Below are 27,109 nucleotides of genomic sequence, written 5' to 3' on the forward strand. Positions count from 1 at the left end.
CCTCGCCTCGCGGCGGCTGCTGCTGCAAGGCTTGCAGTCTACGGGGGAAGACCCCCCCCACACACAGACACACACACACGGCCCAGAAAGCCCAAGGGGAGGCCCAGGGGGAGGAAAGGAAGGCGCCCCAGGCACAACCCCCTCCTCTCTCGCCCTTCATCACCAGCCTCTGCAGGGAGGGCGCCTGCCAAGGCCCAGGGAAGACCTTGCCCTCCCCAAAGGTTACAGGGCTCGGGGGGGGGGGGTCTTCTGCCCTAAAGACCCCGGCGGAGGATAACCCTCGCCCCCCACTTTCTTTCTTTCTTTCTTTCTTTCTTTCTTTCTTCTTCCTCCTCTGAGGGAGAAGAAGGAGGCTGCCTGGGAGCCAAGGACCCCGCCACGAGGGGCTGCGGGCCCCTTCCTTCCTTCCTTCCTTTACCTCCCTCCCTTCCTTCTTTTCCCTTCCCTCCTCCCTTCCTCTCCTCCTTCCTTCTATCCTTTACTCCCTCCCCTTCTTCTTTTCTTATTCCTTCCCTTCTCCTTCCTTCCTCCTTTCTTTCCTCTCCTCCATCCTCCTGCCCTTCCCTCTTCCCTTCCTCCCTCTTTTCCTCCATTTGTCCGTCCCTTCTTCCCTTCCTCCCTTGCTTCCTCCCCTCCTTCCTTCCTCCGTTCCTTCATCCCCTCCCTCCCCCTCCTTCTTCCTTCCTTCCTTCCCCTCTCCTTCCCTCTTCTCTTCTTTTCCCTCCTCCCTCTACCCCTTGTTCCCTCCCCCTCTCCTTTCCCTCCTTCCTTCCTTCCCTCCATCCTTCCCTCTCCCCTCCCCTTCCCTCCCAAGAGCAGCGCCGCCCCTCTTTTGAGCGGCGGCGGAGGGGACCCCCCTTTCCCTCCCCTCTCCTCCGGCCAAAGAGAGAAGAAGGGAAGGAGAAGAAGAAGGAGAAGAAGAGACGCCGCTTCTTTCTCCTCCTCCTCCTCCTCCTCCGCCTGCCTTTCCCTCTCCTTCTCCTTCCTTCCTTCCTTCCTCCGGGGGAAACTTTCCTCTGGTCCTCCCTGGGAAGAGGAGAGGAGAGGATGCGGCGGAGGAGCCCCCTTCGCTGCAGTCCATGAGGAAGAGCAGCAGCAGCAGCAGCAGCAGGAGCAGGAGCAGGAGCCCTGGCTAGGGACCCCTCCCCCGGGAAGGGGAGATGGGCTACTACAGCGACCCCACCTCCAGCCGGGACCTGCTGGGCAACCGGACTCTGCTCTTCATCTTCGTCTGCGCCTTCGCCGTGGTCACCTTGGTCCAGCAGATCCTCTACGGCAGGAACTACTACCTGAGGAGGTCAGGAAGGAGCAGCAGGAGCAGGAGAGGGAAGAAACTTCTCACCTGGAGGGTGGAGGGGGGGATCAAGCAGATGGGGACCTATTTCCACACACACACACGCGCGCGCGCGTGTGTGTATGCATATAGTTGTGATTGTATGCCTTCAAGCCTTTCCCGACTTATGGGGAGCCTCAGGCGCTGAACCTGTCATGGGGTTTTCTTGGCAAGTGTGTTCAGAGAGGAGTTGTCTTTGACATCCTCTGAGGCTGAGAGAGTGTGGGTTTATGTGGCTGAGCCAAATTCGAACCCTGGTCTCCAGAGTCCTAGTCCAACACTCAAACCACTATGTCACACTGGCTCCCATATGCAGAAATGATCCAGTTAGATACCCCCTTACGGGTCATTGGTACGGAAATCTGGGATTTGCCAGTGCCTTCCTCTGAGGCTGAGAGAGTGTGGCTTGCCCAAGGTCTTGCCCAGTGTTGGCCCAATGGGGAATCGCACTCTGGTCTCCAGAGTCCTAGTCCAACACTCAAACCACTCTGCTGCACTGGCTCTAACATTAGTATTCAGTGAGATATCTTGACACTTGTCTAGTCCCTTCATAGCTGCCCTTAGTCTTCTTTTCAGATTTCTTAGCTGCAGTCAAGAAATTCTCTACAAATCCCAGAATTGGATAGCAGAGAGCCAAGGCTGTTGCAGTGGTGTCAAACTGGATTATTTCAGCAGTGCAGCTGCAGCCTAACGCTTTGGAGGTTTTGAAAGAGGCTGGATAGCCATCTGCCTGGGATGCTTTGATGGTGTCTTCCAAGTTCCAACAAGGTGGAATGGGGTTGGAGTAGATGGTTCTTGGGGTCTCTTCCAACTCTAGGATTCTGTGATCCCAGATTCACCCAAAAGGGATACCTTTATGGGGCCAGCCAGAATGCAGGTTGCATGCTTCACAGCTTTGCTTTATCAGGCAAAGGTGTTAACAATATTTAACAGCCTTTGAGTTGACCCTGACTCATGGCAACCCTGTGGATGAGACATCTCCAAGACTCCCCATCCTCCACTGCTCTGCTTAGGTCCTGTAAATTCATACCCGTGACCTCCCTCGATAGTCTATCCATCCGCCTCTCTTTCTGCTTCCCTCCACCTTTCCTAGCATTATTGTCTTTTCTAATGAGCCTTGCCTTCTCATAATGTGTCTGAAGTACAACAGCCTCCGTTTGACCATCTTGGCTTCCAGGGAGCTTTCAGGCTCGATCTCTTCAAGGGCGCATTTGTTTTTCTTTTTGGCATCCACAGTATCCTCAGCACTCTTCTCCAGCACCACATCTCAGACGAATTTATTATCTGTTTTCCCACTTCCTTCATTGTCCATCTCCTGCATCTGTTCCTGGTGATGGGCAACACAATGCCCTGGACGATTCTAACTCGAGTGCTCATTTCTATATCTTTACCTTTTAGGATCTTTTCTAGTTCTTAAATTGCCCTTCCTATTCCTAGTCTTCTTCAGATTCCTTAACTGCAGCCCCCCTTCTGATCCATTTTCGATCTTAGCTGGGGCAATTCTTTTACTATTTCTGTTTCCTCATACCTTGGTTGAATGTATGAAGTTCCTCCATGGTTGTTATTAAAAATCATACAGAAGGGAAAACTATATTATGAGGATGTTAGACAGAAGCTTGCATGTTGCCAAGATGCAGCTATTCTCAATCCAGGTGGCATTAGAGTGATACTAGGAAGTATCATTGTAGGTATGTGAGGAGCTTGTTTGGATTCCCTTTGAGAGATCTTGGGATGTGAGGTTGTGACAGTGTGATACAGCGGATAGAGAGATGGGTGGATTGAGCCCTGGCTCAGCCAGGAAGAAGTTCATGGCTTGATTCATTGGCTGGTAGTCATTCCATGGCTCCATTCCAGGGTTGTTACTGTGAGGACGGTGGAGGGAAAGGGAGAGCCCTGTATGCCCACCTTATGTTCAGTGGAGGAAAGGTAGATTGTTAATGTCATAAATATGTGATGAATACCAACAAGGAACCTTATGTGTATGTGTGTGTTGTGTGCCTTCAAGTCATTTCTGATCCTAAGGCAACCCAATCCTGGGGTTTTCTTGGCAAGATTTGTTCAGAGGAGGTTTGAATTGCCTTCCCCTGAGGCTGAGAAAGTGTGATTTGCCCAAGGTCATCCAGTGGGTCTCATGGCCAAGCTGGGACTCAAACCCTGGTCTCCAGAGTCATAGTCCAAGTCTCCAACCACTAAGTCATGCTGGCTCTAAACCTATCTATACATGACTATTAAAATCAGCAGCCTAATTATGTTGATAATACAAATAATCATAATAGGATTACTAGTACTGTATTATTTTGGTCATCCTCTTCTGGACATGCTCCAGCTTGTCAATTTGTTGTTGTTGTTGTTGTGTGCCTTCAAGTTGTTTGCAACTAACCCTGAGGCAAACCTATCATAGGATTTTCATGGCAAGATTGGTTCAGAGGAGGCTTGCTATTGCTACCCTCTGAGGGTGAGAGAGTGTGCCTTGCCCAAGGTTATCCAGTGGGTTTCATGGCTTAGCTGGAAATCAAATCCTGGTCTCCAGGGTCATAACACAACACTTAAACCATTACACCAGCCTTATAAAACCAACAGTGTATTTCCAAACACAGGAACCAGAGAGTGAGCCCTGACTGAGTTCAGTACAATTTACTCCTGCACAGGATTGCATTCTCTGACCTTTTCCATTGGGACTTTAAATCTCTGAGCACATGTGCATAGGATAAGGCCACTTGATAGCTGTTATTCTCTCCCCATGTGCAAGTCCTGTTTAACACAGTCGGAGTGACATCTGAGTCAAGATGCGCTGCACTCCGCTGAGTTGAATTTCTTGTGACATATGCTTTTATGTGCTAGAGCCCACCTCCTGCAACAGATGCAGGAAGTGGCATTATCTCTTGGCAGAGATATATGGCTATGCATGTGTGTGTGTCTATACACACACACACACACATAGACACAGACACACACAGACACACACACTCACACATTTAATGGGCATATGGGAGAGCCACGTAACCAAAAAATACCACAATTAACAATCAGTGGCAATGCAGAGTGTAAAGAGATAGTTATCAGTGAAGCAAGCAAGCTCAAGCCTGGATGGGTATACATTCCTGGCTACTTCTGCAAAATCTAGAAAGCACATCCAGGGGTAGCTGTGTTGGCCATACATAAAATACGTTATGCAAGTTTTCAAAGCTCCACTGGAGCTTCAAAAGCCGGCATCATGTATTTTGTACCTTGTAGTTGGACAATAGAGGTTTCACTGTTCTGTGGATTTTGGATGTTATCGTAATCTGCAAAAACTCTTACAGTAATTCCCTTCTATGCATGTTTTTACTCAGTCTTGAGCTTGAGGGCTGTGCTTAGGGTAAACCTTGCACTCCACATTTTAACATTTAAGGGTATATCTTGTCACCCTTATTCAAAATATTCAAGCCATTGGGAGAGTCTCAGCTAGGTGAAACTTTGCGAACGTAGGAGCAGCTCACTCCATGACCCACCAGCTGGTCCCTTTTGCAAAAGGCATACAGTTAGAATTAAATAACTCTGAGTTCAGTCATTTGTTTTGAGTATCAGAAATGAAGGGAGCTTCAGTGCATGAACACATTCACCCCTTATTTCTGATTTCCCATTTCAGCTGTGTAATTGAAAGTGGAGACATGTTGACTGGGGGATGCTGGGAGGTTGTTGTGTTAAAAGTAACTTTTCCATATGATGATCTAGATCTACTGTACCTGCTACACACACCTGCCATAAGCAACTTGCTTGCTTGCATTCTGGAGACTATTTGAATAGGACTGGTTGAACTGGACCACAAATCCTCAGTTGTACTGGAACAAGATAGGAATGAGACTGAAGACCTCTTAAACAGTGGAGTGGATTGTACAATTTCTGGGTTTTGGAACCTTGAATTTGAATGTTTCTCCACCTGATTATTCTCTAAATATAGACAGCTAGCAGGTCAGGGACAGACAGGGCTAGTAACCTCCCTGCTGCAGCATTTTCTGCTTGTTGAAAAGAGTGTGTTACATAGGTATAAGATTGGGAAATGAGAAAGTTCACAGAAAGAATCAGGAGGTTCTGAGTTTTGTCTGCTTTTGTAATCCTAGCTAGCAGACACCAATAAATTAAATCACAGTTAAGCCTTATTAATAACAGATCTCTGGAGTGTTGTAGTTATTACTTGCTTAATAAAAGCAATAAATGGTCCCTTTAAATTGAGAGCATAGTAGAGAGGAAATGGAAAGAGGTACAATAGAGAAAATGCCTTTTTAAATGTACAGTAATTGCAGATTATTTCACTGGGGTGTTACTGCCAAGTAAGGCAGCACCTATACTGTGAAATTAATGCAGTTTGACACCACTTTAACTGTCATGGCTCAGTGCTATGGAATTCTGGGATTTATTTAGCCTTCTTTGTCAGAGATCTGTGGTTGCAGAACAAATTACAAATCCCAAGATTCCATAGGAGGGAGAAATAATAGTTAAAGTGGGGTCAAACTGCATTAATTCTGTAGTGTGGCAACAGTCTTTTAAGTGGGTTTCACATTGCAACTTTAGATACTTACTTTTTGTGTAGGTTTAGCAAAGGATTGCATTATGAATTCCTGAAGCCCCTATGTTATATTTGCCCAAATTATTAATTTTCTTAATAAAATTGTATATCTTGCTTCAGTAAATTCAAGGTAGCACACATGGCTTTCTACCTCATTGCCTTATCTCCAGGGGCGGAAACCCTGTGAGTTAGGTTAGACTGAGAATGTGTGAATGGACAAAATCATCTAGGCTGCATCTGTACTGCAGAAATAATCCAGATTGACACCACTTTAACAGCCATGGCTCAGTGCTATGGAATTCTGGAAATTGTAGCATCAGAGCTCTCTGACAGAGAGGGCTATATGTCTCACAAAACTACAGTTCTCAGAATTCCATAGCATTGAGCCATGGCAGTTAAAGTGTCAAACTGAATTATTTCTGCAGTGCAGATGCAGTCCTAGTGAGTTTCATAGCTCAGTTCAGATTTGAACCCCATGTCAGTCCGTGTCAGGCACTCTAACTACTGTATTGCATTGTCATATTAGGTGACTTTGGCCATCTCATTGTGCCCAGACCTTTCCTCATCACATTATAGAAATAAGAATATTGATCTACCTATAGTATTGTTCAAAGGATTAAGGAGCAAATCACATGCGAAATAGACTTCTTGAAAGCACAATATGTATAAGCTAAATGATGGGGTCAAAGTATGACAGCCTCATTTTAGTCATCTTGAGGCCCAGTCCTTAGGACTGGAGCATGGCTTTGGCGCAGCTTCCAGCCTCTTAAGACGCATGCATCATTTAAATAGCATACCTCCAAAGTGACTTGAAGCAGTTTTATTTTGGCCTGTCTGTTCAGGCCCATTGGTTTCCAAGGAGAGTTCAGTCTTGAAATCTGTTCTAGGACCCATTTGTTTGTCTTTTTGGCAATTATGTCCTCAGCACTCTTCTCCAGAACTACATCTCAAATAGCTGATTTTCTTTCTATCTGCTTTCTTACTATCCGGCTCTCACATCTGTACACTACTGAAATGGCCTTGTCCATCTAATTCAGTGGGGGCATTAAAATGTGATGTATTTATAAGAGAAGGCACTCTTTCAGGCAACTTGGTTGTAGTCAGATCAGCACTTTAAGTTGGGCCCATGAAGTGGAGTTAGGACCCATGTACAGCTCATTATTGTAGGCCAGATAGGTGGCTGCAGAGAAGGGAAAATCAGACCTCTAGAGATAAAGCATTAAACCTAGAATTCTTATGGTGCTGCTTGAAACATCACTTTCTGTTCTGTCATCACATTTGTTCAGAAAGCTCCTTCCACAGAAACAACCATTAAATGCAAGTTCAGAATATTTCTCCTCCTACATTGAATATTTTTAAAAGCAATCTTGACTTTCCATGATGCTGGGGTAATTTACGCCAGAGGAGGCCACGGTTGCTGAATAGGTCTTCTGCAGCATTCTCCAGCAGCTGACAGAACCATTCTGGGTTGTTTGTCATGCAGCAGATATTTAATTGCTTCTCTTTAAATAGCTGTAATTTAGACAATTATAAAACCAAACGTCTCCTGATGTGGCAGAGGCAGTTAATGGGAACAGAATACAAAAGAAACAGTGCTTGAAAAAATAATAGTGGTATGCTATAAATGGTTATCAGACCCTGTTCTTGACACCACCATTCTCATGGTGTGTGTGTGTGTTTTTTTTAAATTCTGTATCTATATCAAGCTCTTTCTCCAATGAGTACATGGTGGTATGTATAGGTTTTGGAGCTTATTTTTCTGGACTACAACTCCCATGAACCACACAGAATTCATGGCCATTGGCCATACCACTGACCATGATGACAAGGGAATACTAGGGATTGTAGTCCAGAAAAGTAACTTTCCCAAGCTTGGATCTGAAATATTGGCGTCCACTAAATCTTACAATGAAAGGTCCTTAATCTTGCATTCCAAATCTTTTGTTGGTCAGTTTTATTCAAAGTGGCTTACAAGAAAAGAGGACAGAGATTCTGTATCCCTAAGACTGGTGTAGAAAAGGGAAATAATGACAATGACAATACAGGATTGAGTCTCCCTTATCCAAACTGCTTGGATCAGAGGTGTTTTGGATCTTTCTTTTTTTCTTTCTTTTTTAATTTTGGAATACCTGTATTTGCATGAATGTACATAAATAGAGATCTTGGAGATGGAACCCAAGACTAAACACAAAGTTCATTTATGTTTCATATACACCTCATACACTTATCCTGGAGGTAATTTCATACCCAATATTTTTAATAATTTTGTGCATGAAACAAAGTTTGCGTACACTGAACCATCAGAAAGCAAAGGTATCACCATCTCAGCCACCTATGAAAAAAGTTTCTGGATAAGGGAGACTCAAGCTGTCATTGGATTACAGATGTGGCAATCATCAGGAGATGGCAGAATAAAAGACAAATAGAAGGAAATATTATGAAATAATGAGACTTACAAACAGAGGTCCCAAACACACTGCAGGAATAATCCAATTTGAGACTGCTTTAACTGTCCTGGTTCAATGCTAGGGAATTCTGGGAACTATAGTTTTGGGAAACATTTAGCCTTCTCTGTCAGAGAGCTCTGGGGCCACAATAAACTACAGTTCCCAGGACTCCCTAGCACTGAACTAAGGCAGTTAAAGCAATCTCAAATTAGATTACTTCTGAAGTGTGTTTTGGACCTGAGATTCAGTATGTAGACGGATCTTGTAGCACCTTTGAGACTGACTGAAAGAAAGAGGTTGGCCAAAAGTATCTGAGGAAGTAGACTGAAGTCTATGAAAGCTCATGCTGCCAATTTCTTTCTTATCAGTTAGTCTCAAAGGTGCTACAAGATCTCTATATACTGATTCTACATGCTACCAAACTGAGATTTAGTTTCTCTGGGAAAAGAAAACAACAGTGGTTCCAGTGATGATAGGTGCTCTATGAGCAATTTCCAATGGACTGCCAAAAAATCTGAATGAAATCTCCATAGATAGGTTTGTTGTTGCTGTTGTTGCAAGGACCCTGGAGTTGGACGCAACTCATGGTGACCCTGTGGATGAGACATCTCCAAGATCCCCTGTCCCCCCACTGCTCTGCTTAGGTCATGCAGATTCTGGCCCGTGGCCTCTCTGATTTTGTCCAGCCATTTGGCTTGTGGTCTTACTTTCTTTCTATTGCCATCTACCTTCCCTAGCACTTTTCCCCCCTAGTGAATCCTGCCTTCTCATGATGTGGCCAAAGTACAACAGTCTTAGTTTCATCATCTTGGCTTCTAGGCCCCTGTTCTAGGTGTAATCTGTTCAAGGAGCGTTTTTATCCATGTACACTTGTTTGCATTAGTGCTGATGCTACTTGGAATATACCATATAGTCTGATAATAGCTCACTGATTCCTAGATTCTTGGATATAATTCAAATCACGGATGGTCCAAAACTGGTCAGTAACATTTGATGGATGATGAAACCAAGATGATGATGGCAATGATAGTCCTTATAGCCACTACAGAAGTAGAAATTTGAGCAGTTTGTACCTTCTCATGTGACACCTGATGAAAATCCCTAAATCTCAGCCCAAAAGATGACAACACACTTTAGAAGGGGAATTGAACCAGTGGAGCACTAGGTGGGAAATAAAGGTTTCTATGCTTTTCCAGCTAAAACGAAGACCTCAAAAATCGGTGAACTGAAAGCATCTGTTTGTTCAGAAAGTTCAGATTGTTTTGTTCTACTTGGTTTAGTTTGTTTAGTTATGATCAGATAACACTGGATGAACAAAGAAGGGGAAATGCATAGTAGGATGTTGAATTGTGGACAGGCTTCCAATGGTATGTTAGCATACACAGCGTGTGAACACTTAGAATTTGCCAAATTTATTTTGGGTTTTCCACTATCTGTTCCTTATTAAATGGTTTGGCATGTTTTAAGATTATTGGCATGGGCTGAAATCTAGCATCAAAGAGTGGCAACATAACTTTATGCTCATGGTGTTATACCTCCATTGAACCATGCCATTTTTGAATTGCAAGGATGCACAACCTAGTGTGCATTGCATGTTGATATGCAGTGCCCAACCCTGCCCTCACTTTTAATTAATAATAATAAATAAATAATAAAAATTTTATTTGTATACCGCCATTCCAACGATCAGGGCGGTGAACAACATGTTAATAATAACAATACAAATACATTATAATACATAATAAAAATACAACACAACTATATTAAAATCCAAACTAAAACTCTATCAGCCAGCTACTATTGCCGTCAAAGGGGGGAAGGCTAGCTGGAACTTAATTAATGCACAGTGTGCAACAGTGCACAATATGAAGTGAACAACACACAGTATGCAATCATGTGCAATGACATGATATGAATAACTCAATTTTCATAACCAACTGAATATGAATGTTACGTATCGGCCAAAAAAAGTACAACTGCTTCAATAAGGGAACTTAAGAATGTGTAAGACACCAACAGGATGTCAGTCATGATTGAAAGCATGCTTCATATTCAGAGCTTGGAAACATTTCTTTTTTGGACTACAAGTTTATTAGGCAAGAAGAGTGCCCCTTCGGGCTGGGAAATTTTAGGAGTTGTACTACAAAAAGCTTATACCGGCAAACTCTGCTTGCATGGAAATGAAGCATTGGGCCAGAAGTCATGCTAGGGCCTCTCAGAAGGAGCATTCTCTTATCTGAGGCATTGTAATTTGGCCCTTGTCTTCTTTCTGGATGTAACCCCTCTCTCCAATTTTCTCTAATATGAAAGCATATTGCAACACCCCCAGCTCTTTGGACCATAGAGAATGCTGGTGTAACATTTGCAGCCCATCCCTGGTGGTCAAGTGCAGCACTCATAGCTGGGCCTTTGGCTGTCATATGCCACACTTGCAGCCCAATTCTAGCTGCCAAGTGTGGGTTGAAGGGCATGAACAGGCGGAATGATCACTCAGTCCTGGGCTCAAGAAGGTTGTTCTATTTATTTAAGAAAGAGAGAGAATAAAGAATAAAACAGAGATCAGTTTCCAGCAAGCAACCAAATGCATATAAAAGAGAAACAGATAAATCTAGCAGGCACTCTCTAACTTCAAACTAACTAACTAACAACAACAACAACAATAAATACACATTAACTTGTGAAAAGGAAAGAAACCAGACAAACAGTGGCACTGCACACCATGGCAGAGCACACATGTACACATTGTCCACACAGGACTACAAGCTGGTCTGCAAAGCAAAGATCCTTTGTTTGCTAGCATCTTATATATTGTTGTCTTTTTCCTACCAGCTTAGCATATACTATGTCATCATCTACCCTACAGAGTCTGTGCCCAAGGAGAAGGGGGAAGAAAGCAAATTATTTATTTTTCAAATTGTTTATTTATTAAATCTCCAGGTGCCAGGAAGAGCTGGGAGTCTTATCTCTTATCTCTGGAATGCCACCCCTTCTCCCCTCCGTGCCATCTTGGAGCAAGGGAGAACCTTCCTTGATCCATTCTCTGACATAATACATGAGGCCGACACATTTTTAAGACTAACTGCAGCCTGAACCAAGGTTTTCCTAAAGCTATAAAGGCAAAGGCTGATGCTTGATCATATTATAAGCAGGACAGATTTGGGTGTGCTGGGGAAGTAAAAGGTATCCTCCCTGGTAACAAACAGCATGAAAGAGCTAGAATGGGAACTGGATGGCCCTCTAAATCTTGTGATTTCCAGTGTAGCCAGCATGGTGTAGTGCAGGGGTAGGCAACCTTTTTGAGCCTGGGGCCGGGTTGCTGTCCCTCAGACAACTGGGGGGCCAAAGCCGGGGGGGGGGAGCTTCCACCCTCCGGGGGTGGGGCCGCGTGCGGGGGTGGAGCTTCCGAGGCTCCTTTCCTCGGGGCTGGGCTTTATCTGGCAGCTGTGGGAAGGGAAGGAAGGACGAGGAGGACCCTCGCCCCCTTCCTTCCCTCCCTGCTGCTGTCTGGCAGCTGCAGGAAGGGAAAGGAGGAGGAGGAGGACTCCCACCCCCTTCCTTCCCTCCCCGCGGCTGTCTGGCAGCCACGGGAAGGGAAGGAAGGACAAGGAGGACCCCCGCCCCAGGAAGAGAAACTCCTCCTATTTAGCCCTACACACAGCCCTGCAGGTGCGCGCAGGGCTACAGGAAGCTGCCGGTGGGCGGCGGCGGCAGTGGCAGCGCACTCTGCGCGCTGCTGCCGCCACGCCTGTCTCTGCACGTTCCTCCTCCACCTCCTTGGCCATGGAGGCCGTCTGCGGCCCGCCATCCTCAGCGCCCTCCCTGCCGCCATGGTACCGCCTGGTGTCGGCGGCAATCGGCAGCAGGACCGGGCTGGGGCCGGATCTGGCTCACGGGCCGGGGGTTGCTGACCCCTGGTGTAGTGGTTTAAACATTGAACTATGACTCTGGAGACCAGGGCTGGAATTCCAACTGGGCCATGTAAACCCACTGTGTGACATTGGACAAGTCACATTTTCTCATTCTCATAGGATGGCAATGGCAAACTCCCTCTGAAGAACCTTGCTAAGAAAACCCCGTGACAGGTTTGGCTTAGGGTTGACATAAATCAGAAACAACTTGACGGCACACAACAACAACACTTAACTTCCAGCAGCTCTAACCAGCCTGAAGTACTCTGGTAATTGCAGTCCAACAACATCTGGAATTCTGCATGATTCCTACGCTTGATCTGAAAACAACAGGGAAGGGATGGGAGAACCTTTCTTCAGCTGAGGTCTGAATTGTCAGAATAATAATGTCAGTGGTAGTGTTGCCAGGTTTAGTGTTACCAGCAATAAGGGACAGTTAAAATTTATGACATGTGCAGTTGACTGTTAGAAAGTAGCTATTAATAAGTTTGTGACCTAGATTAAAGTATTAATTTCAGTTAATGTAGCCATGTATTTTTCTGTAAAATTAACATATTGTCCCCATTGATAAATTACATGATACACATATTGCTGTCTTTATTATGGTCCCACACCCAAAAATATAGGTTTTTTTCTTGTTTTGGCATCTTGTTCAGTCTATATAAAAGGAAAAGCTTTCCAGGCCTCAGATAGGAGGACATCCCTTGTAATAAAGGACACCTGCCAGTCTGGTAAAGGACAAGATTTCCAATTTTCAAATTAGAGATATTTCATATAATAGGGGACACCTGGCAACTTTAGGGAGTACTAACCAGAGCCAAAAGTAAGAGTGTGTTTGTGTATGTATGGGGTTATCCCCTTTCTTTGGCCACCTTATTTTTTTCTTTCTCTTCTCCCAGCATTTGTTGGGGTAAAGAGACAGATCACTCTTAGCAGAGATGAAATTGCTTGATTTGAACTGAATGCTTACAGAGGGCTTCTGAAATTAGGCCAAAGGCATATAATTATAGTATGAGTTGATGCTACAGAAGGACTACAGGTTGTCCACCTCATGCACCTCTGGTCTGTATGTAGTAGGCAGACAAAGAATGGACAAGAAAGTCTTAACATTTGGTTGTTGGAGATGAGAAAATAGTTTGAGCAATTCAGACAAATAATAGACCCGGGAGAGAGCTCTATCTTTTGCAATGTGATGATTAAAAGAAATGAACTGTCAACATTTGTGTTAATCTTTTGGGCAAAAGGCTTCATGTACACCATTCACAAAAAGAGCCTAATTGTGGGTTTTATGAGATGGGTGGGATCATTTTTTGAGCACAAGTGCAAGATCTGCATTGTGTGTGGTGTTTAAACGTATTATTCTGCACCATTTACCCATATTCAGAAGTAAATGTAATCTCTCCCCCCTCCCTGCCCCTTTCTGCTGTCTCTCATTTCTTCTGCCAATTGCATTACATAATGCTCTTTCCTTTGTGGACCTTAACAAAACAGAAAGGGTGGAAAGAGATTACACACACTTGAACAGGGATGTAAAAACTGCAGGAATTTGCAAGTGCTAGCAGTTTAATTGTTCTCTATGAGGTACTATTTTGACTCTGAAAGTATCACCATACCATAGTTCCTGGTACATATATTAGTACTTCTACTAATCTGCAACCTTGTTAACAGCAGGAACATTTTCTTCTGACTCACTGGAAGTTGTTTGCCTTTCTCCCTCTCACATTTTTTTGACAAAGAAACTATAAGCAAATTGTCAAAAGGATTCTTGTTTTAACATAATTTTACTCTCCACCTTTCTCATCTACAAAGATCTCAGCCAGGTTTGCAGCCATTCACAACCCCTTCCTCCAAAAACATTATTTAAAAAGTACCATTAAGTGGATAAACCTTTTTTTCAGAAACTCATAAACAGTTAAAGAAGAGATGTTGCATAAAATGTGTGGAAAATGGCCATCAGGAACTCAGTTCATATCTCTGAGAATTTGAGCTGAGCTTACAACAGCTGAAATTTTGGACTATAACTCCCAAAATCCGTATGGCCACCATGCCCTGTGCCTGGTTGGCTGTGGGATTCTAAGAGCTGTGAACCAAGAAAGTAATCTTTCCAATTTTTGAATTTTTCAAGCTCCTAGATTGAGAATGGGAAACCTGTTGCCTTCAGACTGGAAACCTGATGCCTGTTCTACTGCAGCCTCCAGCATACTCCATGCTGGATGGGGACAGTGGAGGTGCAGTGCAGCAATATAGGAGGGTCAAAGATGGGTTGGGAATTCAGAGAAAGCTGGACTAAAGCAAGATGAAGGAACATGGTTCCTGCATACCTAATAAGTGTTTAGAATAGAAGATGGGCATGACTGACCATAGCTGCTGTAGCTCCTGGTTTTACATGACTGTAAAGGTGAAGGAGCAGTGATGGCGAAGGCTCTCAAGGTTTGGGCACCAGGGCTTTTTGGTTAGCAGGGAAAATAAAATCATCTGTCACTCTGCTCAGTCTTTACTGATTTCTCTGAGCTTAGTTGCAATTCATGATAGTATACAGCATGGTGTAGTGGTTTGAACATTGGACTATTACTCTGGAGATCAGGGTTCCAATCCCAACACAGCCATGTAAACGTACTGGGTGACCTTGGGCAGGTCACACTCTCTTCAGCCTCAAAGGATGGCAATGGCAAACCTCTTCTAAAGAAACTTGACAAGAAAATAATGCGACAGGTTCACCTTATGGTTGCCATAAGTCGGAAACAACCTGAAAGCAGACAACGGTGATAACTGTGTGTGTGTGTGTGTGTGTGTGTGTGTGCGCGCACATAAGACAGGGAGATAATTTTCTCAGCAACAATATATTGTTGTGAACTCTCCCTGTGACCAAAATGGTACATCTGAACTGGGAACCATGCTCTATGACAGTGATTTAAGGAGCTGGGTATGTTTAGCCTGGAGAAGAGATGGTTAAGAAGTCATATGATAGCCTTGTTTAAGTATTTGAAGGGGTATCATACTGAGGATGGATCAAGCTTGTTTTCTGCTGATCCAGAGACTAGGACATGGAGCAATGGATTCAAATTAGAAGAAAAGAGATTTCATCTCAACATTAGGAAGAACCTCCTGAGAGTAAGAACTGTTTGACAGTGTAACACAGTCACTCAGAGAGTAGTGGAGTCTCCTTCTTTGAAAGTTTTTAAATAGAGGCTGGAAGGCCATCTGTTAGGAGTGTTTGGATTGTGTATTCCTGCATGGAAAGAGGTTGAACTAGATGGCCCTTGTGGTCTCTTCCAACTCCATGATTCTGTGATTCTGTTTTGTTGTTGCTTGGTCTTGATTGGGCAATTATAACCCATTAGATTTACAAAATACGTCTGGTAGTAGAGATACAAACTGCTAGGATTAGTTTGTAGTTATGGATTGATGTCTGTATTTTTAAAGCTTTATTTATTGTATTACAACGACAGCAACAATCATCATCATCATCCCTCCCCATTTGCCCCTCTCCCAGCTTAGCAGTTTTTATAAAAAGAAAGAAATGGAAATGGGCCTTGTTCAGTGCTATTACCTTCTTATAAATTCTAACATAATAATAGACTCCGTAATTTTTTTTAAAAGGAGTGTTCAAATTAATCCTCCAAATTAGACTTATTTTAACCCTTCTGCTCTGTATTTCTGCCTCATATCTGTGTTTTCAGCATTAATATATTGAGTAAAAATATACCTGCTTAAATAAAATGCTTTTGGTTTTGCTTTTGGTTTGCTCAATAAAATATTATAAGATAATTTTGACAATATTATAAAAAGTCTGTAATGACTATAAACCTTTTTTTAACAGATAGTGTATACTTGTGACCATTTTCCTATCCATGAGCTATTATCAATCTGATGAAATCCTTATATAAAAAAATGTGTTGTTATTCTTTTCAAAAAGACCTAATAGACATCACTTAGGATCCTTCACAATTAGTTTCTTTAAAGTAGAAGAAAGCTCTTGAATTATTAAGTCCAAGAAGGAATGGACATGTTGGCAATATCAATATATATATATATATATTGCGCCAAGGGGTGCCCCAGAACTACAATGCCTCAAAGATAGATGTCATCCTAAATCCTTGTGCTCTTGCTGCCTGTATTTTTGGGCTTTCCTTGGGGGCATGGTTATCATGAATACCTGCCACTGTGACATTTATTACAGCACCAGTTCACATGGGCCATGTCCTTTCTTGTAACTCACCACACAAAGAAAGTAGAGATGTGAAGACCTAGAAAAAAACTTGACAAATTCAGAAAACCTCTTGGAAGTCTCAGCTAAATGGGCTTTGGAGTATTCTTTTTTAGAATGAAGAATAAAGACTGTAAGACAAAGTATTCATGTATTTGCTCCTCCAACTTTATTTCTAAAAGCTATATAGCTGATAAACTGTAAGACTGCATTTTGTGGAAACCTGAAGCACTAGAAATTTCTGGCTGATAATTCTAAACACCTCACTAAACTACAAATTCCAGGACTCTGTAGGAAGGAACAATGGGATTTAAAGGATTCATGGTGCTATAACTGCACAGTCTGAAAGGGCTCATGCTTTGTCTCTGAAATGCAGCAGAAGTTCAGAGAAAATGTTGCTTCCCTACTCTTGCCAGTGTTACGCTTGGAGTTGTGAGGTCAGGGAACAGGTAAGAAATAAGTTTCTCTCTTCTAACAGTTCTAGAATAGACATATGCATTGGGGAGCTGGTAACTTCCATGTCATTGGGGTGGTGAATCCTCTCTGGATTTAACTTTAACTTTAAAAGGAGTTGCCCAAGGTGCTGAACCCTGTTCCCCAAATAGGGTTGCAGAGATCTTGCAGCACCTTTGAGACTAACTGAAGGATGGAAGTTGGTAGCATGTGCTCTCTTGTAGGCCTGAATCTACTTCCAGTAGGTTCAAGTCCACAAAAGCTCAGGCTACTAACTCCTCTCTTTCAGTTTGTCTCAAAGGTGCTGCATGATCCCTTTGCATAATGATTTTCCAGAATAACACAGCTATGTCTTTGAATTCTACTGTAAACAGGTTGAGCATCTTGGATTTTTTTTTTAAAAAATCCAGACTATAATTTAGAGCAAATTCATGGTTTCCTGGATATGGCAGCCACCAGATACTTAGGACGCCATCACACCAGCCTGTTATCCCACAGCAACCACATCATAAGATACAGATGACATACCAGTTTAAAAACACTCACTATCGCATCTTCTGTAATTGTGCAATTGTGCCATTGGTTTGAAAACACACATTTGATTGTATCCTGTGCTTCTTGTCTTCCAGTTCTCTCTTTTCCTGTGTTATCTTCCCCCCACCCCACTCCCTCCCTTTCTGTAGGCTTTGCAGATTGGGTCTTCCCCAAAAGATTATTTTTTAAAAAATGTCAGGAGGAGAAGCAGATGTGGACCCATGTGAAATGTGTTAGAAAAATATCTCTTGCTGTGTCAAAGGGAACAACTCTGCTGTCAACCATGGGAGGGGAGAGATGCAGTGTGATAGGCCCAACAGGAGGGCATGTTGGATTAAGGAGAGGGGGTGTTTCCTGGGTGGGAGAGGAGTGAAATGGGAGCTAACCTTGCTAAGCCTTCTTCTTTCTTCCCCAGGGCTCTTTCTTAGACCTTTGTCATGGCAGCCTGTTGTCTAAAAGTGAGAGGGGGAGGGAAGGGGAGAGGAGAAGAATCATGCCTACCCATGCCATGTGGCTGTTGGTATTGGAACTGTAGCAGAAGGAACCTATCACAGTAGGGGCAGAAGGGGAAAAGTCATGATACTGAACACCATTGATGGGTTTCCCTGTCAATGAAAAGGTGTACTCCACCAATGAAATAAAGCAGCAAAGAGGCATCATGTGACAAGTACTGCCCCCAAAATGATATTATCCTGCTGTAATTTTGGTTTACCAGCTTGTGTGATAAACTCCTTTGTGTAATTAGCCTGAGTGACCATGAATTTCAGAGGCAAGTGAACTGTGTTGTTGTTGTTATTGTATGTCTTCAAGTCATTTTCTGCCTCAGTGCCTCAAGAGAGATTGGTTCCATGTAGTTATTATCATAACAGACCTCTCATCTTCCAACAATTTGTGTAGTTCAGGAGGGCCACATGTGGCCCCCCAAACTCCTTGGACTGCCCTTTGTTCATTTCAATCCCCACAAAAAGAGTGTATTCAAGAATTACTGTTCACCTTGTAAATAGGTTGCGGGACACCGCCTGGAGTATGGTGTAGTGGTTAGACTTTAGGAAATCAGTGTTCAGATCCCTGCATAGCCATGGAAATCCAGTTAGTGACCTTGCATTCACATACAGCTATGGAAGCCCACTTGGGTGATTCATGTAGTGACTCTCAGCCTAAGAGGAATGGCAATCATCCTCTGAACAAATCTTTCCAAGAAAACCCTAGGAGATTGATTTGATTGATATCCTGCTTTTCTCCTGAATGAGCCTCAAAGTGGCTTACAGTATACATTATAACTGAATGTCTCAAACAATACGGAGTATAAAATAGGATAGGATTGCCCTAGGTCAGAGTTGACCTTAAGTACACTGCTAGGGAGCAGTGGTGATTTTGAGGTTACTCCTTGTCCTACTCTTGACTTCTTAATGTTACACCTATGCAGTCTGGCCCAGCTCCATCAGGGCTAGGCTGAAGAAAGAGTCTCCTCCCTCCATAACTGTCATCTTTCGGCCCGAGAGGGAGAGAATTAGGCTGGCCCAGCTCCATCAGGGCTAGGCTGAAGAAGAAGAGCCCTCCCTCCGGTCCATCTGCCTTGTTCCAGGCCTCAGAAGGAGAGAAGAATGCTGGACCTGATTCCCCCCCCCACCAAGTACGGGGGAAGATTTAAAATTTTTACAAAAAAATTCTGCAGGGCTGAGGTAGCTGCCAAGCCTTTCCCATAGTGCAAGAACATGGTCTTTTGTTACGAGCAGGGTAAAAATCCGTGGGCGGAAATAACTACTATTTCCCCCCTGTCATGGACGGTCATTCCTGTAGAGCAGTGATCAAGGCTTCCACCAGATCCCTCCCGGAGGCGGCGGACCTATTAGACTGTCCACCCTCGAAGGCTGATGGAACCCAACAGGTTCCAGGACGCCATAGAGGGGCTATGGTTGGAAATGACGGCGACTCTGTTGATGCCTGACGGTATCTGGGATAACGTCTACTTCAGGCTCTACACAGTACTCGCTCCACGCGCCCTTCGGCCTGCTTCCAAACGAAAGCCCTGGTAAAGGAAGACCTCCGGGCGAGGAAGCGGGGTTCTGCGACGGCTAGAGCGCCCCGTGGCGGAAACACAGCGCTTATCCGACAAGACTCTCCTAGACCACCTTTTGGAGACTAGGGAGAGGCGATACGTTCAGCTAAGAATTCGTTTCTCTGGTGGCACGTGTCCACCGTCGCCGAAGTCGGTCCGGCAGAGTTGTTTCAAGGGTAGTGAGGGAGCTAACTCAGCTCCTCCTGCCCCGAACCCGGATCCCTTGAAACCTTCTACAGAAATTAGTCCTGCTGTAGACCAGTTTTAACAATCTTTCTTCGCGATATATAAAATTCTCTCGAGAATCAGAACGGTTCTTGAGGCCAGCTTTAGACGCATAACCTGGAGTAGATGCATCCAGGGCATTCCGTGAACTTGTTTTATTCTTTGATCCAGTTTCTGATTCTTTCATACCGAGGATGTTGACAATATTTCCTTGGAAGCGTTAGGAAGAAACAACTCTCTTCTCTTATATCCCTTGTCCTCATGGCTACGGCACATGTGGGTCCCTATTGTGACTTCATTTTTTACATCGGATTATTAATATACCATCTTTCGATGTGATGGTCAATTTCCAAACTAGTTTTGAAATTGGCCACAGATAAAACACCTTATCTAAAAACAGCCCATCCCTCGACCCCCTGTTGCATAAAAATTATCGGCCTATTCTGCTATTGCCATTTTTTGGGAAGGTGATCGAGCGGGCGGTTGCAATCCCAGTTTTTCAATCGGTCTTGGATGACAACGGATCTATCTCAGACCATTTCAACACGGCTTTTGGGTGGTTAACGGGTTTGAGACTGCTATGGTCGCCTTGGTCGATAGCTCTCCGTCTGTGGTCATGGACAGGGTATCGTGTCCTGTTTAGTGCTCTTGGACATCTCAGCGGCTTTCGAATACCAATAGCCCAATTGTATTCCTTCTGGACGCCATGCGGCAGGTGGGAATTGGGGCACTGCGCTCCAGTGGTTTCTGTTCATACCTCATCCGGAGATGTTCCAGATGTTCAGTGGAGAGAACGTGTGCCTTTTTTTTATTCGATAAGAGTAGTGCCCTTACATCTGGGGTCCCTCAATTAGCCATTCTGTCTCCATTTCTTTAATTTAAACGCTTACATGAAACCGCTTGAGAGATCATCCTGATACATGGGGCGCGGGGTTATCATACCGCTCTATCACCCAAATAGTCTTCTCTATGTCTCCGACTGATTGCAGTACCCTTGCGTTGGCTCTCTCCTCTCGTTGCCTGTCTGGATTCGGTAATTGGTGCATGATGGTGACAACAGACTCAGCCTGAATCCAGAAGAAGACCAAAATACTCGTGATAGTTCCCCCGGTTCAGGGTTGGCGTTGGTTCCACCTATCTACTGAACGGAATCACTTTCGTGAAAGACTCGGTACGCAGTTAGTGGGTTCTCCTTGATTCGTCGCTCCACCTTACATCTCCAGGTGGATGCCAAACGGTCAGGAGCACCATGTTATCAGCTTCGTGCTGATACGCCAGCTGCTACCCTCACCTTGACCGGAGGGACCAATTGAAACTCTTGTAATCATGCCCTGGTAACCTCTCGCTTGATTTTGCCAAACGCGCTCTTACATGGGGCAAACCCCTTGTACCATACCGAAGCTGCAATTGTTGCAGAAATATGGCAGCCCGACCTGTAACTACTGGCATGCCAGGGCCCACCATATAAACACCAATTCTTTAAAGACCTACTATTGGCTGCCTATTTCTGCTTCCGGGCGCCAATACAAGGTTTTGTTTATCACCTATAAAGCACTAAATGGCTTGGGCCCAGGGTACCTGGCGAGACCGCTCTCTCCCTGTACAACTACGCCACCGAACACTCAGATCATCAGGGCAAGCAATTGTAAGATTCCAGAGGGGAAATATAACGTCCACTTCTAGAGGAGCCTTCTCCATTTACAGTGTAAGATAGCAGCCAGTACATTCCTTTAAAGAAAAGTATTCCCAGTAGATTGACTGTTATATTCATTACTAAAGACTTTGCATTATGGACATACGAGGGATTCTGCTGCCAGTCACCTGCAACTCTTGTGGATGTTTCTCTTCTTGCCTACAGAAGTGGAGAACTCCACATGCACCAATGCAAGTTGGTAGCACTCTTGGAGAGAAAGTGCAGCAGCTGGAGTACAAGCTTATACTACGCTTCAGCATATTAGGGAACAATCCCCTCCCCCCCCCCCCCCCCCCCCCCCTCCCAAAGAGGATTTCCTGGACACAATCAGACACTAACCACCTCTTCAGATGAGTTTACCACGCCAGAGGAAGAATGCTAGGGTGGAAGAGGTCATTTGCCAAACACCAGGAGGCAGACAAGCTTGAGCAAATGTCACAACAGCAGAAAGTAAGCCAAGAAGGAATTTTCAGTGAGCTTGCAGCTAGCAGAATCATTCGAATCTCTTTCCCTTAATCAAGGAGGAATGAAGAAGAGCCAGCATGGTAACAAAGCCTTCAGGGACAGACAGGGGAGCCTTGAGAGTCCCAAACCGAGGGAAACAGTCGCCTGCTACAGCCTCGGCGGAGGCGTGTGGTCGTAGTGGGGGAACTCCTTGCCTGAGGTGTACAGAAGCAGTGATTTGTAGGCTGACAAGATGTCTCGAGAGTGTTGTTGTCTTCCCGGTGCAAAAGAATCCATCGATTGAACAGAGAGGCTGACAAAGACTTCCAAGCCTACTGATCAATAACCCCTTCCTTTTTGTCCACGTCGGTAACTACATGATACTGCCAAACACAGCAATTCAGAACATAATAAAGGGATTACAAAAGGCGCTTGGTAGGAAGCTGAAAGGAATGGATGTACAGTTTGTCATCATTCTCTTATGCCAGTTGAAGGGCATGGTCAGGAAGGGAAGAGCGAAAATAAGCATATGTGAACAATGGCTTCGCAGATGGTGCCGCCGAGAAGGATTTGGATTCTTTGATCATTGGCTGCGGTTCTTCCATAGAGAGGACTTCTTGCAACAGACGGGTTGCTATCTCACGCTAGTTTGAATAAATTGTTTTTTGCCAACAGTCTCAAAGAACTATTGATCCAGGAGAACTTTAAACTGAGTTTCCAAGGGGAAGGGAGACACTATTAAGGAAGAGGCGAAAGGGATGGTGAAAATATCAAAAACTGACATAGAGGAAACAAGGCAAACAGTGCAAAGGACCCAACAGTGGAGGCAAAAAAACTTGCACGGCAGCAAATTAAACAGGGACCATGGTCGCGATGTCATCTACACTAATGCACAGAGCATGGGAAATAAGCAAGATGAACTCAAACTCCTATACACAAAGCCAAATATGATATAATAGCATCACGAAACCTGGTGGGATGAGTCTCATGATTGGAATGTGGAAATAGAGGGGTATAACCTTATAGAGAATAGGCCAAACAGGAAAGGAGGAGGAATAGCACTATATGTCAAAGATTTTTACAACCAGTGAAGAGATCTGGACATCAATCATGGAAGACAGGTGGAGAGCATCTGGATAAGAATCAAGGGGAGGGAAACACAAAGGATGTTACGTGGGAGTCTCTTACAGACCCCCAGTCAGACTGAGGAATTGGGATGATATCTTTCTAGAACAGCATGACCACACAGTCAGAAAAGAGAGATGTAGTTAGTGATGGGCGACTTCAACTATCCTGATATTTGCTGGAGTCAAACTCAGCAAATCTCAAGGCCTAGCAATTTCCTCACTTGCCTGGAAGACAATTTCATGGTCCAAAAGGTGGAAGAGGCAACAAGGGGGTCAGCTATTTTAGATCTGATCCTAACCAACAAGGATGACTTGGTTAATGGGGTGCAAGTGTGTGAGTCTTGGTGGAAGTGGACCATGTTCTCCTGGAGTTTGTAATAAAGTGGAAAGGAGAAGCCAGGCATAGTCAGACACGCATCCTCAGACTTATAGGAGAGCAGATTTCAGTAAACTTAGAGAAGTATTGAGGGCATTCCCATGGTCAGAAATATTAAAAGATAAAGGAGTTCAGGACGGATGGGACTTTCTCAAAAGGGAGATACTGAAGGCACAATTTCAAACAGTTCCAGTGAGAAAGAAAAATGGAGGTGTCTCAAGAAAACCAGGATGGATGACTAGGAACTTTCAAATCGAGCTGAGTTGAAAAGGAAACATGTATAGAATGGAAAAAGGGGGAAATCACAAAAAAGGAATTCAAAGAAATAGCGGCATGTGTAGGGGTAAAGTCAGAAAATCTAAAGCACAGAATGAACTCAGGCTGCTAGTGAGGTTAGAACAATAAAAAGGGCTTTTAGGATATGTCCGCAGCAAAAGGAAGAAGAAGGAAACGGTAGGGCCACTGCGTGGAGAGATGCAAAATGCTAACAGAAGACAGAAAATGCAGAATTACTAAACACCTTCTTTTGCCTCCAGTCTTCTCAGAAAGAAAGGTGCTCAACCTGAGGATAATGGAGCAGAGGACAGAATAGAAGTAATTTCAGCTCAGAATAAGTCAAGAGATAGTAGAGGAATACCTTATTAATCTAAATGAATTTAATTACTCCGGACCAGATGAACTCCATCCAAGGGTATTAAAAGAACTGGCAAATGTAATATCGGAGCCATTGGCAATAATCTTTGAAAACTCCTGGAAAACAGAAGAAATCCCACAGACTGGAGGAGGCAAACGTTGTCCCCATCTTCAAAAAGGAGAAAAAAGAGGATCCCAACAATTATCATCCAGTTAGTCTGACATCAGTACTAGGAAAGATTCTGGAGCAGATCATTAAACAAGAGTCTGTGAACATCTAGAAGGCAATGCCATAATTACAAAAAGTCAACATGGGTTTCAGAGAAACAAGTCATGCCAGACAAACCTAATCTTTTCTTGATAAAATTACCAGCTTGGTAGATGAAGAATGCTGTGGATATAGTATACTGTATCTTGATTTCACTAAGGCCTTTGACAAGGTTTCCCATGACATAATTGCAAACAAGCTTGTAAAATGTGGGCTAGACAAAGGAACTGTTACATGGATCTGTAATTGGTTTGACCGCCGAACCCAAAGAGTGCTCAACAATGGCTCCTTTTCATCCTGGAGAGAAGTGACCAGTGGGGTCCACAGGGCTCTGTCCTGGGCCCAGTGCTATTCAACATCTTTATCAATGACCTGGATGACAGAATTGGGAGCATACTTATCAAATTTGTAGATGATACCAAATTAGGGGGAATATGCTAATACCCCAGAGGACAGGATCAAGATTCAAAATGACCTGAATAGACTAGAAAGCTGGGCCAAAGCTAACACAAAAAATTCTGAGGAGTGCATTCCACTGTTGAACAGCCCTTCTGTCGGAAGTTCCTCCTATGTTTGAGGTGGAATCTCTTTTTCCTGCAGTTTGTAAGCAAGAATTTCATAAATGGACTACACATGTTGCAAAGAAAATATACCTTTTGTCTTTCTGTATACTCTATGTAAATAAATAATAATAAAAAATTTTATTTGTATACCGCCTTCTTAAAATCAGGGCGGTGCACAGCAAATATGCAACATACAATACAACTATTACAAATTGGTTAAAACAATGCAACCATAATAATACAATTCATAAAATTCATACTGGCAAAACAGTGCTGATCACGAAGAAGGGGGGGGGAAGTATTCTGGGGCAGAGGTCAGGGTAAGCCTGCTAAATAATAGGTTTTTAACCCCTTCTTAAATTGGGCTCGGGAAGTGGTTGAGCGGAGCTCAAAGGGCAGCGAGTCCAGAGGTTGGGGCCGAGATAGAATCATAGAATATAGAATCATAGAGTTGGAAGAGACCACTCAGGCCATCAGTCCAACCCCCTGCCATGCAGCGAAATCCAAATCAAAGCATCCCTGACAGATGGCCATCCAGCCTCTGTTTTAAAGACCTCCAAGGAAGGAGTACTCTATCACCTCCGAGGAGTGCATTCCACTGTCGAACAGCCCTTCCTGTCAGGAAGTTCCTCCTAATGTTCAGGTGGAATCTCTTTTCCTGCAGCTTGCATCCCATTGTTCCAGGTCCTGTGCTCTGGAGAGCAGAAAAACAAGCTTGCTCCATCTTCAATATGACATCCCTTCAAATATTTAAACAGGGCGTTCATATCACCTCTTAAACCTTCTTTTCTCCAGCTAAAATCCCCAGCTCCTAAGTCGTTCCTCATAGGCATGGTTTCCAGACCTTTCACCTTTTTGTTCGCCCTCCTTTGGACACGCTCCAGTTTCTCAATGTCCTTTCTGAATTGTGGCGCCCAGAACTGGCACAATATTCAAGGTGGGGCCTGACCAGAGCAGAATACAGTGGGACTATTACTTCTTCTTGATCTAGACACTCATAATTTCTATTGATGCAGCCTAAAATAGCATTGGCCTTTTAGCTGCCGCATCAACACTGTTCACTCATGTTTAAATTGTGGTCTACCTGGACTCCTAGATTCCCGTTCACACGTAGTTTCATTCAGCCAGCTGTCACCCATCCTATATCTGTGCATTTTATTTTTCCGCCCTAAGTGCAATACTTACATTTCTCCGTGTTGAATTTTCAGGAGTCTCCTTCCTTGGAGGTCTTTTAAAAAAGCAGAGGCCGGATGGCTCATCTGTCGGGGATGCTTTGACTGAGTGTTCCTGCATGCAGGGGGTTGGGCTGGATGGCCCTTGTGGTCTCTTTCAACTCTATGATTTCTATGATGCTATGATGTGCTGGTGTTTAAAGGGAGCTAAACAAGTGTGAGGATCTGCAGCAGATCTGGGATTCCAATCTGTGACCCTGAGATGCAGGATGTGAATGTGTGCTCACAGACTACCAAAAAATATTTTTAAAAAGGGCCACAGCTACACATCCACATCTGATTCCAAAAGATAGACATTTTTGTTAATACCAGCACAACCCTCAGCTTATGCGGGGGATCTGTTCGGACCACAACACACCCCCGCGTAAGCCAAATTCCACACATGCTCAAGCTGCCATTGGAATGAATGGTGCTTGTGCATGCGGCAGTGCAATGCCACAGTGGTGTGCATGTGCCACGAGTGCGCATCACATTCATTCCAATGGGATGCACTGCCCCCTGTGCCCCCCGCGCTCCCGAGTGCCTTCCCACATATGGTTAAAGCTGCATATGACACGGGCGCATGCATTAAAAAGTTCAGGCAGCATTTATTATTATATTACTCAGGGCTGGAGAATAGGAGTATAAGTAAGGAGTAAAGGAGTAAGAGGTTTTTACGGAGTAGAATAGGATAAGGGTAACAAAATATATTTGTTGCTCCTTATTCCTGTATTATATTGTACATGCAAACACCCCAAAATAATTTTAATATACTGCACTTGGGTAGGGACTGGGAGACAAGAGAAACACTTACACACACCAGCCTTGAAAAACAACTGGGGCTTTTCCCCAGGACTGGGAAGTAGGATAAAGGAGTAAGAAGTTTTTACTGGTGTAGGGGTAATAATAATATAATAAAGAAAAATAAGAAGAAAGAAGAAGAAGAAGAAGAGAAGAAGATTTATTTATATACGCCCCAAATCACTGGGAATCCGGGCAGCTTACAACAGAGGGGATAATAGACGGTTCCCTGCCCTCAGGCTTACAATCTAAAAAGACACGACACAAAAGGAGAAGGAAAT

At 44.1% G+C, this 27,109-nt stretch overlaps 1 protein-coding gene across 3 annotated transcripts in view; it reads left to right on the forward strand.

Moving 5' to 3' along the window:
- Window positions 1-922: 922 nt before the first annotated feature.
- The window catches only part of ST8SIA5 (ST8 alpha-N-acetyl-neuraminide alpha-2,8-sialyltransferase 5), a 92,512-nt gene continuing 66,325 nt past the window's right edge, over window positions 923-27,109 (forward strand). For all 3 annotated transcript variants that reach the window (XM_042455701.1, XM_042455702.1, XM_042455703.1), the window contains exon 1: window positions 923-1,297. In XM_042455701.1, coding sequence (XP_042311635.1) covers window positions 1,161-1,297 — 137 coding nt within the window. In that variant the 5' untranslated portion in view covers window positions 923-1,160. The remainder of the gene's footprint in view (window positions 1,298-27,109) is intronic.

This window comes from Sceloporus undulatus, chromosome 2 (assembly GCF_019175285.1).
Source record: "Sceloporus undulatus isolate JIND9_A2432 ecotype Alabama chromosome 2, SceUnd_v1.1, whole genome shotgun sequence".
NCBI lineage: Eukaryota > Metazoa > Chordata > Lepidosauria > Squamata > Phrynosomatidae > Sceloporus > Sceloporus undulatus.